Source organism: Diorhabda carinulata, chromosome X, assembly GCF_026250575.1.
Source record: "Diorhabda carinulata isolate Delta chromosome X, icDioCari1.1, whole genome shotgun sequence".
Classification (NCBI taxonomy): domain Eukaryota; kingdom Metazoa; phylum Arthropoda; class Insecta; order Coleoptera; family Chrysomelidae; genus Diorhabda; species Diorhabda carinulata.
Window position 1 is genome coordinate 1,023,979 of NC_079472.1, and position 15,682 is coordinate 1,039,660.

The 15,682-nt window shown below is 27.3% G+C and overlaps 1 protein-coding gene across 1 annotated transcript in view; it reads left to right on the top strand.

Moving 5' to 3' along the window:
• The window catches only part of LOC130902704 (paired box protein Pax-6-like), a 42,084-nt gene that overhangs the window by 18,990 nt on the left and 7,412 nt on the right, over positions 1-15,682 (top strand). The window contains exon 3 of the mRNA XM_057814963.1: positions 15,387-15,527. Within this exon, the coding sequence (XP_057670946.1) occupies positions 15,387-15,527 (141 nt within the window). The remainder of the gene's footprint in view (positions 1-15,386; positions 15,528-15,682) is intronic.

The following is a 15,682-nucleotide window of genomic DNA, read 5'->3' on the forward strand; positions in this document are numbered from 1 at the left end:
TCGTTATTAAATGATTCTCGTAAGTACGAGAAATCAATTACGAAAATTGATTCCGGTAAGTAGAGTCGAGAAAAAAAAAAAACGTATCTAACCTCAAAGTTTCGATGCGTGTGGTCTCACAATTTGTAAATTCTTTATTAAGAGACAGAAAAAAATGACAAAATAAGTTCTCGGTGATCCGTATAGAAAAAATTGTTACTACGGAAGAAATATACAGGGTCGTATTCAATGCGGGTCGAATAATAACAAGAATAGATCTTTAAAAGAAGATTGAGGTTAGTGGCAGACACTAGAGGATATGAAAGAAGAAGATGTCATGGAAAACACGTTTCCGCTTATACGTCAATCGTCTGTTGACATTTTGACAGTTGCGGAAGAAAGAAAAAATGTAGATTTCTGTAATTTTATGATCTGCTATTTATAATTTAAACGTATAATGAAAATTCCACTTCAAAAACCTTTCACTTAACATTTATATTGATAAACAATACCTAGTAGTAAGTTAAAAAACTTCATTGGTAGGTAATAAAGTAACATACAGTAGATAATTATCGTGTGGAACTAAAAATTATACAATAGTGGTTTTAACGGCAAACGTGGTTAAATAAATAATTCCGATACGATAATTTCTGTTATTATTGTAGACAGTCGGCCATTTTGTATATAACATGTTACGTAAAACTTGGTTGTGAGTAATAGAGAATCTAGTCTGCTCGAGCAATGATATTATACGACTATATGTGAGATGTGTACTCTAATAATTAACTATTGACATCGACTATTAAGAAAAAGACGTGACCGTACTGGCCCAGATGTTTTAAAATTGAAAAAATTTAATTATCGAATTATTGACAGATATGACACTTGACACATTGTTGTCATTGTTATTTTTATTATTAATTGACATATTTGGAATTTTGTAATTATTAGGATACAGGAGATACCAAAAAATGTATGGAATACTAGGTTATGATGAAAAAATTCAACAGGATAAATATAAACGATTCAATTGTCATAAATCACTTCAAAATTTATAAAAGAAGACAAAAAATGATGAAAAATGTCGTGAGTTTGTTAAATAAGATCGACAAGCATCTGAAATGGATGAAATATTCGTAAAATTTCTAGGTTATGACGAAGAAATTGAATAGGACGAATATAAACGAAACAATTGTCATAAATCACTTCAAAACTGATAAGTGAAGACAAAAAATGATGAAAAATGTCGTGAGTTTGTTAAATAAGATCGACAAGCATCTGAAATGGATGAAATATTCGTAAAATTTCTAGGTTATGACGAAGAAATTGAATAGGACGAATATAAACGAAACAATTGTCATAAATCACTTCAAAACTGATAAGTGAAGACAAAAAATGATGAAAAATGTCGTGAGTTTGTTAAATAAGATCGACAAACATCTGAAATTGATGAAATATTCGTGAAATTTCTAGGTTATGACGAAGAAATTGAATAGGACGAATATAAACGAAACAATTGTCATAAATCACTTCAAAACTGATAAGTGAAGACAAAAAATGATGAAAAATGTCGTGAGTTTGTTAAATAAGATCGACAAGCATCTGAAATGGATGAAATATTCGTAAAATTTCTAGGTTATGACGAAGAAATTGAATAGGACGAATATAAACGAAACAATTGTCATAAATCACTTCAAAACTGATAAGTGAAGACAAAAAATGATGAAAAATGTCGTGAGTTTGTTAAATAAGATCGACAAGCATCTGAAATGGATGAAATATTCGTAAAATTTCTAGGTTATGACGAAGAAATTGAATAGGACGAATATAAACGAAACAATCGTCATAAATCACTTCAAAACTGATAAGTGAAGACAAAAAATGATGAAAAATGTCGTGAGTTTGTTAAATAAGATCGACAAACATCTGAAATTGATGAAATATTCGTGAAATTTCTAGGTTATGACGAAGAAATTGAATAGGACGAATATAAACGAAACAATTGTCATAAATCACTTCAAAACTGATAAGTGAAGACAAAAAATGATGAAAAATGTCGTGAGTTTGTTAAATAAGATCGACAAACATCTGAAATTGATGAAATATTCGTGAAATTTCTAGGTTATGACGAAGAAATTGAATAGGACGAATATAAACGAAACAATTGTCATAAATCACTTCAAAACTGATAAGTGAAGACAAAAAATGATGAAAAATGTCGTGAGTTTGTTAAATAAGATCGACAAGCATCTGAAATGGATGAAATATTCGTAAAATTTCTAGGTTATGACGAAGAAATTGAATAGGACGAATATAAACGAAACAATTGTCATAAATCACTTCAAAACTGATAAGTGAAGACAAAAAATGATGAAAAATGTCGTGAGTTTGTTAAATAAGATCGACAAGCATCTGAAATGGATGAAATATTCGTAAAATTTCTAGGTTATGACGAAGAAATTGAATAGGACGAATATAAACGAAACAATCGTCATAAATCACTTCAAAACTGATAAGTGAAGACAAAAAATGATGAAAAATGTCGTGAGTTTGTTAAATAAGATCGACAAACATCTGAAATTGATGAAATATTCGTGAAATTTCTAGGTTATGACGAAGAAATTGAATAGGACGAATATAAACGAAACAATTGTCATAAATCACTTCAAAACTGATAAGTGAAGACAAAAAATGATGAAAAATGTCGTGAGTTTGTTAAATAAGATCGACAAACATCTGAAATTGATGAAATATTCGTGAAATTTCTAGGTTATGACGAAGAAATTGAATAGGACGAATATAAACGAAACAATTGTCATAAATCACTTCAAAACTGATAAGTGAAGACAAAAAATGATGAAAAATGTCGTGAGTTTGTTAAATAAGATCGACAAGCATCTGAAATGGATGAAATATTCGTAAAATTTCTAGGTTATGACGAAGAAATTGAATAGGACGAATATAAACGAAACAATCGTCATAAATCACTTCAAAACTGATAAGTGAAGACAAAAAATGATGAAAAATGTCGTGAGTTTGTTAAATAAGATCGACAAACATCTGAAATTGATGAAATATTCGTGAAATTTCTAGGTTATGACGAAGAAATTGAATAGGACGAATATAAACGAAACAATCGTCATAAATCACTTCAAAACTGATAAGTGAAGACAAAAAATGATGAGAAATGTCGTGAGTTTGTTAAATAAGATCGACAAGCATCTGAAATTGATGAAATATTCGTAAAATTTCTAGGTTATGATGATAAAATTGAATAGGACGAATATAAACGAAAAAATTGTCATAAATCACTTCAAAACTGATAAGTAGAGACAAAAAATGATGAAAAATATCGTGAATTTGTTAAATAAGATCGACAAGCATCTGAAATGGATGAAATATTCGTAAAATTTCTAGGTTATGATGATAAAATTGAATAGGACGAATATAAACGAAAAAATTGTCATAAATCACTTCAAAACTGATAAGTAGAGACAAAAAATGATGAAAAATATCGTGAATTTGTTAAATAAGATCGACAAACATCTGAAATGGATGAAATATTCGTGAAATTTCTAGGTTATGATGATAAAATTGAATAGGACGAATATAAACGAAAAAATTGTCATAAATCACTTCAAAACTGATAAGTAAAGACAAAAAATGATGAAAAATGTCGTGAGTTTGTTAAATAAGATCGACAAGCATTCAATTGTCATAAAAACAGACAATGCACTGATTCTCAATTCGATGGAAAAGACGGTTCAATTGAACGAATAGCTTTTCCTTCCATCCACCGTATAATCAAGATCTGGACCCCAGTGACTATTGGCTATTCGATGACCTAAAAAAAAATGCTCGATGGTAAACAATTCAGATGAAACTGAAGCATATTTTGATGTAAAAGACAAACCCTCCCACAACAAATTCATGAAGAAAATAGATTTTGATAGATGAGAATATTCAAATATTGGCGAAATAGTCTGTTATCGAAAAATAATTTTTCCCATGGCACCCATGACATCAATCATTTCTTAGAGTCGTTTAAAATGCAAGGTGCATAATTACTTAAGGACCCATATGGCAAGGGAACCAAGATAGTACTTGTAGTGGATTCCTTTGATGCCTTTATTTGCTTAGACACGACCGTGCCTCAAGAAAATATATCTCCTCACCCAATGACAAATCACTACCATTGATTTTTATGGCATTGCCGATGTTAACATCTTTCGCGTGGTTTTTTCGGTAGTTACTTCTTTGACTGTTAGTACTGCCGGGAGAAAAAGTTTATTGCTTACTGCTTGTCGCTGGTAAGACATTCTCGTTTTCGAAGTAAAAATAATAAAAAAGTTGAGCATTGACGCAATGATTTCCTTAAATAGTGCTAATAAGGCTCTTGCATACAGAATACGTCATGAAATCTGAAGAGCAAAAACCGGGCATCTTTTCAAAAGGTACGCACAAGAATTCCGCGCAGAGTCGTACCAAAAACTATTTATGTCAATCCGCTCCGATTATTTTCTCTTCCCGGCCCAAAAGATCGAAGATTTTCCATCAACTAATACGAAATGTCTGTAATTAATAAATAATTCGTGGATATTAATGATTTTCATTGTAAAAACGATACCAAATTTATAGAAAGATCGAAATTCGTGTTTTTTTGGATCTGTTATTGTTTGATTTGTGAATTTCAATTGATTTGTGATAGATTTTCCATCAATTAATACGAAATGTCTGTATTTAATGAATAATTCGTGGATATTAATGATTTTTATTGTAAAAACGATACCAAATTTATAGAAAGATCGAAATTCGTGTTTTTTTGGATCTGTTATTGTTTGATTTGTGAATTTCAATTGATTTGTGATAGATTTTCCATCAATTAATACGAAATGTCTGTATTTAATGAATAATTCGTGGATATTAATGATTTTTATTGTAAAAACGATACCAAATTTATAGAAGGATCGAAATTCGTGTTTTTTTGGATCTGTTATTGTTTGATTTGTGAATTTCAATTGATTTGTGATAGATTTTCCATCAATTAATACGAAATGTCTGTATTTAATGAATAATTCGTGGATATTAATGATTTTTATTGTAAAAACGATACCAAATTTATAGAAGGATCGAAATTCGTGTTTTTTTGGATCTGTTATTGTTTGATTTGTGAATTTCAATTGATTTGTGATAGATTTTCCATCAATTAATACGAAATGTCTGTATTTAATGAATAATTCGTGGATATTAATGATTTTTATTGTAAAAACGATACCAAACTTATAGAAAGATCGAAATTCGTGTTTTTTTGGATCTGTTATTGTTTGATTTGTGAATTTCGATTGATTTGTGATAGATTTTCCATCAATTAATACGAAATGTCTGTATTCAATGAATAATTCGTGGATATTAATGATTTTTATTGTAAAAACGATACCAAACTTATAGAAAGATCGAAATTCCTGTTTTTTTGGATCTGTTATTGTTTGATTTGTGAATTTCAATTGATTTGTGATAGATTTTCCATCAATTAATACGAAATGTCTGTATTTAATGAATAATGCGTGGATATTAATGATTTTTATTGTAAAAACGATACCAAATTTATAGAAGGATCGAAATTCGTGTTTTTTTGGATCTGTTATTGTTTGATTTGTGAATTTCAATTGATTTGTGATAGATTTTCCATCAATTAATACGAAATGTCTGTATTTAATGAATAATTCGTGGATATTAATGATTTTTATTGTAAAAACGATACCAAATTTATAGAAGGATCGAAATTCGTGTTTTTTTGGATCTGTTATTGTCTGATTTGTGAATTTCAATTGATTTGTGATAGATTTTCCATCAATTAATACGAAATGTCTGTATTTAATGAATAATTCGTGGATATTAATGATTTTTATTGTAAAAACGATACCAAATTTATGGAAGGATCGAAATTCGTGTTTTTTTGGATCTGTTATTGTTTGATTTGTGAATTTCAATTGATTTGTGATAGATTTTCCATCAATTAATACGAAATGTCTGTAATTAATAAATAATTCGTGGATATTAATGATTTTCATTGTAAAAACGATACCAAATTTATAGAAAGATCGAAATTCGTGTTTTTTTGGATCTGTTATTGTCTGATTTGTGAATTTCAATTGATTTGTGATAGATTTTCCATCAATTAATACGAAATGTCTGTATTTAATGAATAATTCGTGGATATTAATGATTTTTATTGTAAAAACGATACCAAATTTATGGAAGGATCGAAATTCGTGTTTTTTTGGATCTGTTATTGTTTGATTTGTGAATTTCAATTGATTTGTGATAGATTTTCCATCAACTAATACGAAATGTCTGTAATTAATAAATAATTCGTGGATATTAATGATTTTCATTGTAAAAACGATACCAAATTTATAGAAAGATCGAAATTCGTGTTTTTTTGGATCTGTTATTGTTTGATTTGTGAATTTCAATTGATTTGTGATAGATTTTCCATCAATTAATACGAAATGTCTGTATTTAATGAATAATTCGTGGATATTAATGATTTTTATTGTAAAAACGATACCAAATTTATAGAAAGATCGAAATTCGTGTTTTTTTGGATCTGTTATTGTTTGATTTGTGAATTTCAATTGATTTGTGATAGATTTTCCATCAATTAATACGAAATGTCTGTATTTAATGAATAATTCGTGGATATTAATGATTTTTATTGTAAAAACGATACCAAATTTATAGAAGGATCGAAATTCGTGTTTTTTTGGATCTGTTATTGTTTGATTTGTGAATTTCAATTGATTTGTGATAGATTTTCCATCAATTAATACGAAATGTCTGTATTTAATGAATAATGCGTGGATATTAATGATTTTTATTGTAAAAACGATACCAAATTTATAGAAGGATCGAAATTCGTGTTTTTTTGGATCTGTTATTGTTTGATTTGTGAATTTCAATTGATTTGTGATAGATTTTCCATCAATTAATACGAAATGTCTGTATTTAATGAATAATGCGTGGATATTAATGATTTTTATTGTAAAAACGATACCAAATTTATAGAAGGATCGAAATTCGTGTTTTTTTGGATCTGTTATTGTTTGATTTGTGAATTTCAATTGATTTGTGATAGATTTTCCATCAATTAATACGAAATGTCTGTATTTAATGAATAATTCGTGGATATTAATGATTTTTATTGTAAAAACGATACCAAATTTATAGAAGGATCGAAATTCGTGTTTTTTTGGATCTGTTATTGTCTGATTTGTGAATTTCAATTGATTTGTGATAGATTTTCCATCAATTAATACGAAATGTCTGTATTTAATGAATAATTCGTGGATATTAATGATTTTTATTGTAAAAACGATACCAAATTTATGGAAGGATCGAAATTCGTGTTTTTTTGGATCTGTTATTGTTTGATTTGTGAATTTCAATTGATTTGTGATAGATTTTCCATCAATTAATACGAAATGTCTGTAATTAATAAATAATTCGTGGATATTAATGATTTTCATTGTAAAAACGATACCAAATTTATAGAAAGATCGAAATTCGTGTTTTTTTGGATCTGTTATTGTCTGATTTGTGAATTTCAATTGATTTGTGATAGATTTTCCATCAATTAATACGAAATGTCTGTATTTAATGAATAATGCGTGGATATTAATGATTTTTATTGTAAAAACGATACCAAATTTATAGAAGGATCGAAATTCGTGTTTTTTTGGATCTGTTATTGTCTGATTTGTGAATTTCAATTGATTTGTGATAGATTTTCCATCAATTAATACGAAATGTCTGTATTTAATGAATAATTCGTGGATATTAATGATTTTTATTGTAAAAACGATACCAAATTTATGGAAGGATCGAAATTCGTGTTTTTTTGGATCTGTTATTGTTTGATTTGTGAATTTCAATTGATTTGTGATAGATTTTCCATCAATTAATACGAAATGTCTGTAATTAATAAATAATTCGTGGATATTAATGATTTTCATTGTAAAAACGATACCAAATTTATAGAAAGATCGAAATTCGTGTTTTTTTGGATCTGTTATTGTCTGATTTGTGAATTTCAATTGATTTGTGATAGATTTTCCATCAATTAATACGAAATGTCTGTATTTAATGAATAATTCGTGGATATTAATGATTTTTATTGTAAAAACGATACCAAATTTATGGAAGGATCGAAATTCGTGTTTTTTTGGATCTGTTATTGTTTGATTTGTGAATTTCAATTGATTTGTGATAGATTTTCCATCAACTAATACGAAATGTCTGTAATTAATAAATAATTCGTGGATATTAATGATTTTCATTGTAAAAACGATACCAAATTTATAGAAAGATCGAAATTCGTGTTTTTTTGGATCTGTTATTGTTTGATTTGTGAATTTCAATTGATTTGTGATAGATTTTCCATCAATTAATACGAAATGTCTGTATTTAATGAATAATTCGTGGATATTAATGATTTTTATTGTAAAAACGATACCAAATTTATAGAAAGATCGAAATTCGTGTTTTTTTGGATCTGTTATTGTTTGATTTGTGAATTTCAATTGATTTGTGATAGATTTTCCATCAATTAATACGAAATGTCTGTATTTAATGAATAATTCGTGGATATTAATGATTTTCATTGTAAAAACGATACCAAATTTATAGAAGGATCGAAATTCGTGTTTTTTTGGATCTGTTATTGTTTGATTTGTGAATTTCAATTGATTTGTGATAGATTTTCCATCAATTAATACGAAATGTCTGTATTTAATGAATAATTCGTGGATATTAATGATTTTTATTGTAAAAACGATACCAAATTTATAGAAGGATCGAAATTCGTGTTTTTTTGGATCTGTTATTGTTTGATTTGTGAATTTCAATTGATTTGTGATAGATTTTCCATCAATTAATACGAAATGTCTGTATTTAATGAATAATTCGTGGATATTAATGATTTTTATTGTAAAAACGATACCAAACTTATAGAAAGATCGAAATTCGTGTTTTTTTGGATCTGTTATTGTTTGATTTGTGAATTTCGATTGATTTGTGATAGATTTTCCATCAATTAATACGAAATGTCTGTATTCAATGAATAATTCGTGGATATTAATGATTTTTATTGTAAAAACGATACCAAACTTATAGAAAGATCGAAATTCCTGTTTTTTTGGATCTGTTATTGTTTGATTTGTGAATTTCAATTGATTTGTGATAGATTTTCCATCAATTAATACGAAATGTCTGTATTTAATGAATAATGCGTGGATATTAATGATTTTTATTGTAAAAACGATACCAAATTTATAGAAGGATCGAAATTCGTGTTTTTTTGGATCTGTTATTGTTTGATTTGTGAATTTCAATTGATTTGTGATAGATTTTCCATCAATTAATACGAAATGTCTGTATTTAATGAATAATTCGTGGATATTAATGATTTTTATTGTAAAAACGATACCAAATTTATAGAAGGATCGAAATTCGTGTTTTTTTGGATCTGTTATTGTCTGATTTGTGAATTTCAATTGATTTGTGATAGATTTTCCATCAATTAATACGAAATGTCTGTATTTAATGAATAATTCGTGGATATTAATGATTTTTATTGTAAAAACGATACCAAATTTATGGAAGGATCGAAATTCGTGTTTTTTTGGATCTGTTATTGTTTGATTTGTGAATTTCAATTGATTTGTGATAGATTTTCCATCAATTAATACGAAATGTCTGTATTTAATGAATAATTCGTGGATATTAATGATTTTTATTGTAAAAACGATACCAAATTTATAGAAGGATCGAAATTCGTGTTTTTTTGGATCTGTTATTGTTTGATTTGTGAATTTCAATTGATTTGTGATAGATTTTCCATCAATTAATACGAAATGTCTGTATTTAATGTATAATTCGTGGATATTAATGATTTTTATTGTAAAAACGATACCAAATTTATAGAAGGATCGAAATTCGTGTTTTTTTGGATCTGTTATTGTTTGATTTGTGAATTTCGATTGATTTGTGATAGATTTTCCATCGATTAATACGAAATGTTTGTATTTAATGAATAATTCGAGGATATTAATGATTTTTATTGTAAAAACGATACCAAACTTATAGAAAGATCGAAATTCGTGTTTTTTTGGATCTGTTATTTTTTGATTTGTGAATTTCGATTGATTTGTGATAGATTTTCCATCAATTAATACGAAATGTCTGTATTTAATGAATAATTCGTGGATATTAATGATTTTTATTGTAAAAACGATACCAAACTTATAGAAGGATCGAAATTCGTGTTTTTTTGGATCTGTTATTGTTTGATTTGTGAATTTCGATTGATTTGTGATAGATTTTCCATCAATTAATACGAAATGTCTGTATTTAATGAATAATTCGTGGATATTAATGATTTTTATTGTAAAAACGATACCAAACTTATAGAAAGATCGAAATTCGTGTTTTTTTGGATCTGTTATTGTTTGATTTGTGAATTTCGATTGATTTGTGATAGATTTTCCATCAATTAATACGAAATGTCTGTATTCAATGAATAATTCGTGGATATTAATGATTTTTATTGTAAAAACGATACCAAACTTATAGAAAGATCGAAATTCCTGTTTTTTTGGATCTGTTATTGTTTGATTTGTGAATTTCAATTGATTTGTGATAGATTTTCCATCAATTAATACGAAATGTCTGTATTTAATGAATAATTCGTGGATATTAATGATTTTTATTGTAAAAACGATACCAAACTTATAGAAGGATCGAAATTCGTGTTTTTTTGGATCTGTTATTGTTTGATTTGTGAATTTCGATTGATTTGTGATAGATTTTCCATCAATTAATACGAAATGTCTGTATTTAATGAATAATTCGTGGATATTAATGATTTTTATTGTAAAAACGATACCAAACTTATAGAAGGATCGAAATTCGTGTTTTTTTGGATCTGTTATTGTTTGATTTGTGAATTTCGATTGATTTGTGATAGATTTTCCATCAATTAATACGAAATGTCTGTATTTAATGAATAATTCGTGGATATTAATGATTTTTATTGTAAAAACGATACCAAACTTATAGAAAGATCGAAATTCCTGTTTTTTTGGATCTGTTATTGTTTGATTTGTGAATTTCAATTGATTTGTGATAGATTTTCCATCAATTAATACGAAATGTCTGTATTTAATGAATAATTCGTGGATATTAATGATTTTTATTGTAAAAACGATACCAAACTTATAGAAGGATCGAAATTCGTGTTTTTTTGGATCTGTTATTGTTTGATTTGTGAATTTCGATTGATTTGTGATAGATTTTCCATCAATTAATACGAAATGTCTGTATTTAATGAATAATTCGTGGATATTATTGATTTTTATTGTAAAAACGATACCAAACTTATAGAAAGATCGAAATTCCTGTTTTTTTGGATCTGTTATTGTTTGATTTGTGAATTTCAATTGATTTGTGATAGATTTTCCATCAATTAATACGAAATGTCTGTATTTAATGAATAATTCGTGGATATTAATGATTTTTATTGTAAAAACGATACCAAACTTATAGAAGGATCGAAATTCGTGTTTTTTTGGATCTGTTATTGTTTGATTTGTGAATTTCGATTGATTTGTGATAGATTTTCCATCAATTAATACGAAATGTCTGTATTTAATGAATAATTCGTGGATATTAATGATTTTTATTGTAAAAACGATACCAAACTTATAGAAAGATCGAAATTCCTGTTTTTTTGGATCTGTTATTGTTTGATTTGTGAATTTCAATTGATTTGTGATAGATTTTCCATCAATTAATACGAAATGTCTGTATTTAATGAATAATTCGTGGATATTAATGATTTTTATTGTAAAAACGATACCAAACTTATAGAAGGATCGAAATTCGTGTTTTTTTGGATCTGTTATTGTTTGATTTGTGAATTTCGATTGATTTGTGATAGATTTTCCATCAATTAATACGAAATGTCTGTATTTAATGAATAATTCGTGGATATTATTGATTTTTATTGTAAAAACGATACCAAACTTATAGAAAGATCGAAATTCGTGTTTTTTTGGATCTGTTATTGTTTGATTTGTGAATTTCGATTGATTTGTGATAGATTTTCCATCAATTAATACGAAATGTCTGTATTCAATGAATAATTCGTGGATATTAATGATTTTTATTGTAAAAACGATACCAAACTTATAGAAAGATCGAAATTCCTGTTTTTTTGGATCTGTTATTGTTTGATTTGTGAATTTCAATTGATTTGTGATAGATTTTCCATCAATTAATACGAAATGTCTGTATTTAATGAATAATGCGTGGATATTAATGATTTTTATTGTAAAAACGATACCAAATTTATAGAAGGATCGAAATTCGTGTTTTTTTGGATCTGTTATTGTTTGATTTGTGAATTTCAATTGATTTGTGATAGATTTTCCATCAATTAATACGAAATGTCTGTATTTAATGAATAATTCGTGGATATTAATGATTTTTATTGTAAAAACGATACCAAATTTATAGAAGGATCGAAATTCGTGTTTTTTTGGATCTGTTATTGTCTGATTTGTGAATTTCAATTGATTTGTGATAGATTTTCCATCAATTAATACGAAATGTCTGTATTTAATGAATAATTCGTGGATATTAATGATTTTTATTGTAAAAACGATACCAAATTTATGGAAGGATCGAAATTCGTGTTTTTTTGGATCTGTTATTGTTTGATTTGTGAATTTCAATTGATTTGTGATAGATTTTCCATCAATTAATACGAAATGTCTGTATTTAATGAATAATTCGTGGATATTAATGATTTTTATTGTAAAAACGATACCAAATTTATAGAAGGATCGAAATTCGTGTTTTTTTGGATCTGTTATTGTTTGATTTGTGAATTTCAATTGATTTGTGATAGATTTTCCATCAATTAATACGAAATGTCTGTATTTAATGTATAATTCGTGGATATTAATGATTTTTATTGTAAAAACGATACCAAATTTATAGAAGGATCGAAATTCGTGTTTTTTTGGATCTGTTATTGTTTGATTTGTGAATTTCGATTGATTTGTGATAGATTTTCCATCGATTAATACGAAATGTTTGTATTTAATGAATAATTCGAGGATATTAATGATTTTTATTGTAAAAACGATACCAAACTTATAGAAAGATCGAAATTCGTGTTTTTTTGGATCTGTTATTTTTTGATTTGTGAATTTCGATTGATTTGTGATAGATTTTCCATCAATTAATACGAAATGTCTGTATTTAATGAATAATTCGTGGATATTAATGATTTTTATTGTAAAAACGATACCAAACTTATAGAAGGATCGAAATTCGTGTTTTTTTGGATCTGTTATTGTTTGATTTGTGAATTTCGATTGATTTGTGATAGATTTTCCATCAATTAATACGAAATGTCTGTATTTAATGAATAATTCGTGGATATTAATGATTTTTATTGTAAAAACGATACCAAACTTATAGAAAGATCGAAATTCGTGTTTTTTTGGATCTGTTATTGTTTGATTTGTGAATTTCGATTGATTTGTGATAGATTTTCCATCAATTAATACGAAATGTCTGTATTCAATGAATAATTCGTGGATATTAATGATTTTTATTGTAAAAACGATACCAAACTTATAGAAAGATCGAAATTCCTGTTTTTTTGGATCTGTTATTGTTTGATTTGTGAATTTCAATTGATTTGTGATAGATTTTCCATCAATTAATACGAAATGTCTGTATTTAATGAATAATTCGTGGATATTAATGATTTTTATTGTAAAAACGATACCAAACTTATAGAAGGATCGAAATTCGTGTTTTTTTGGATCTGTTATTGTTTGATTTGTGAATTTCGATTGATTTGTGATAGATTTTCCATCAATTAATACGAAATGTCTGTATTTAATGAATAATTCGTGGATATTAATGATTTTTATTGTAAAAACGATACCAAACTTATAGAAGGATCGAAATTCGTGTTTTTTTGGATCTGTTATTGTTTGATTTGTGAATTTCGATTGATTTGTGATAGATTTTCCATCAATTAATACGAAATGTCTGTATTTAATGAATAATTCGTGGATATTAATGATTTTTATTGTAAAAACGATACCAAACTTATAGAAAGATCGAAATTCCTGTTTTTTTGGATCTGTTATTGTTTGATTTGTGAATTTCAATTGATTTGTGATAGATTTTCCATCAATTAATACGAAATGTCTGTATTTAATGAATAATTCGTGGATATTAATGATTTTTATTGTAAAAACGATACCAAACTTATAGAAGGATCGAAATTCGTGTTTTTTTGGATCTGTTATTGTTTGATTTGTGAATTTCGATTGATTTGTGATAGATTTTCCATCAATTAATACGAAATGTCTGTATTTAATGAATAATTCGTGGATATTATTGATTTTTATTGTAAAAACGATACCAAACTTATAGAAAGATCGAAATTCGTGTTTTTTTGGATCTGTTATTGTTTGATTTGTGATTTTCAATTGATTTGTGATTGCAGTACCTCTAGAAATCGCTATCACATTCAAATATTCAGCTCAAGCTTTCCAACAGATCCAGATTGATTTGAGACACCGAATACCATTATTCAATGGAAGAATTCTTGTTAATTCCAGATTATTGTCATAAAAATATGTCTCCTAACTCATGCGCAGTAATTATCCCAAAAAATAACGTTGCTACGGTGTCTATTGGTGAAAAATAGAATTGGATCTTCGAGCGATATTACTCGCGATCAAAAATTGCGTAAAATCATATACAATCGTTATATACCGGGTGTATCATAACTGATCAATTCGTTGTAGTTCCGCCTCTGATAAATTTATAGACAACCGCGTTTATAACATTATAACAAGTCGATTTAAGATCGGCATCTGTCTTTTAGGTTCACAAAATGTATTATTCAGTTCTAAAAACATTAATAATTGATCGCAAGGTGTTTGCTAATGAAAATATATAGAATTTCGATACAAAAACAAAGCGGATAGTAGTCGTATTGTAAAGGGGGAGGAATTTTCGTAAACAACTGCCGTTTACGTTGTCACAATTTGTTGTCTAATTTTATGAACGATCCTCGTATAAAAAATCCGTATTTTTCGATAAACCTCGTACACGAATTTAAATATTCGATTAGAGAAAACTCTAATTTACATTTAAAAACATTTTACTCTATTTTTATAAATGGAATTATACGGGGGTATATCGAAAATTTATATTTATAGGTTAGTTAGTAAAAAAAACGCGATAAAAAGTTACTTAAGTTATAAAATGAAGTGCGAGTGATATTTTTTTTAATATTTTAATTTGTATTTCAGGAACATTGAGGCCTCCCGGATTAATCGGGGGTAGTAAACCTAAAGTAGCAACCCCCGCGGTCGTATCCAAAATAGAGCAGTACAAACGAGAAAATCCCACAATTTTCGCATGGGAAATTAGAGAACGATTAATTTCTGAAGGTGAGTTACAATATCGAGGTTATTTTTTCGAAAAAATCCACTCACCTCGTAACACTGGCGTTTTATAGGTTTCTTCACCATATGGCCTCGAGGGCCGTTGTAATTTTTAATTCGACTTAACGTCCCATACAATTTCCCGACCGAAATAAGCGGTT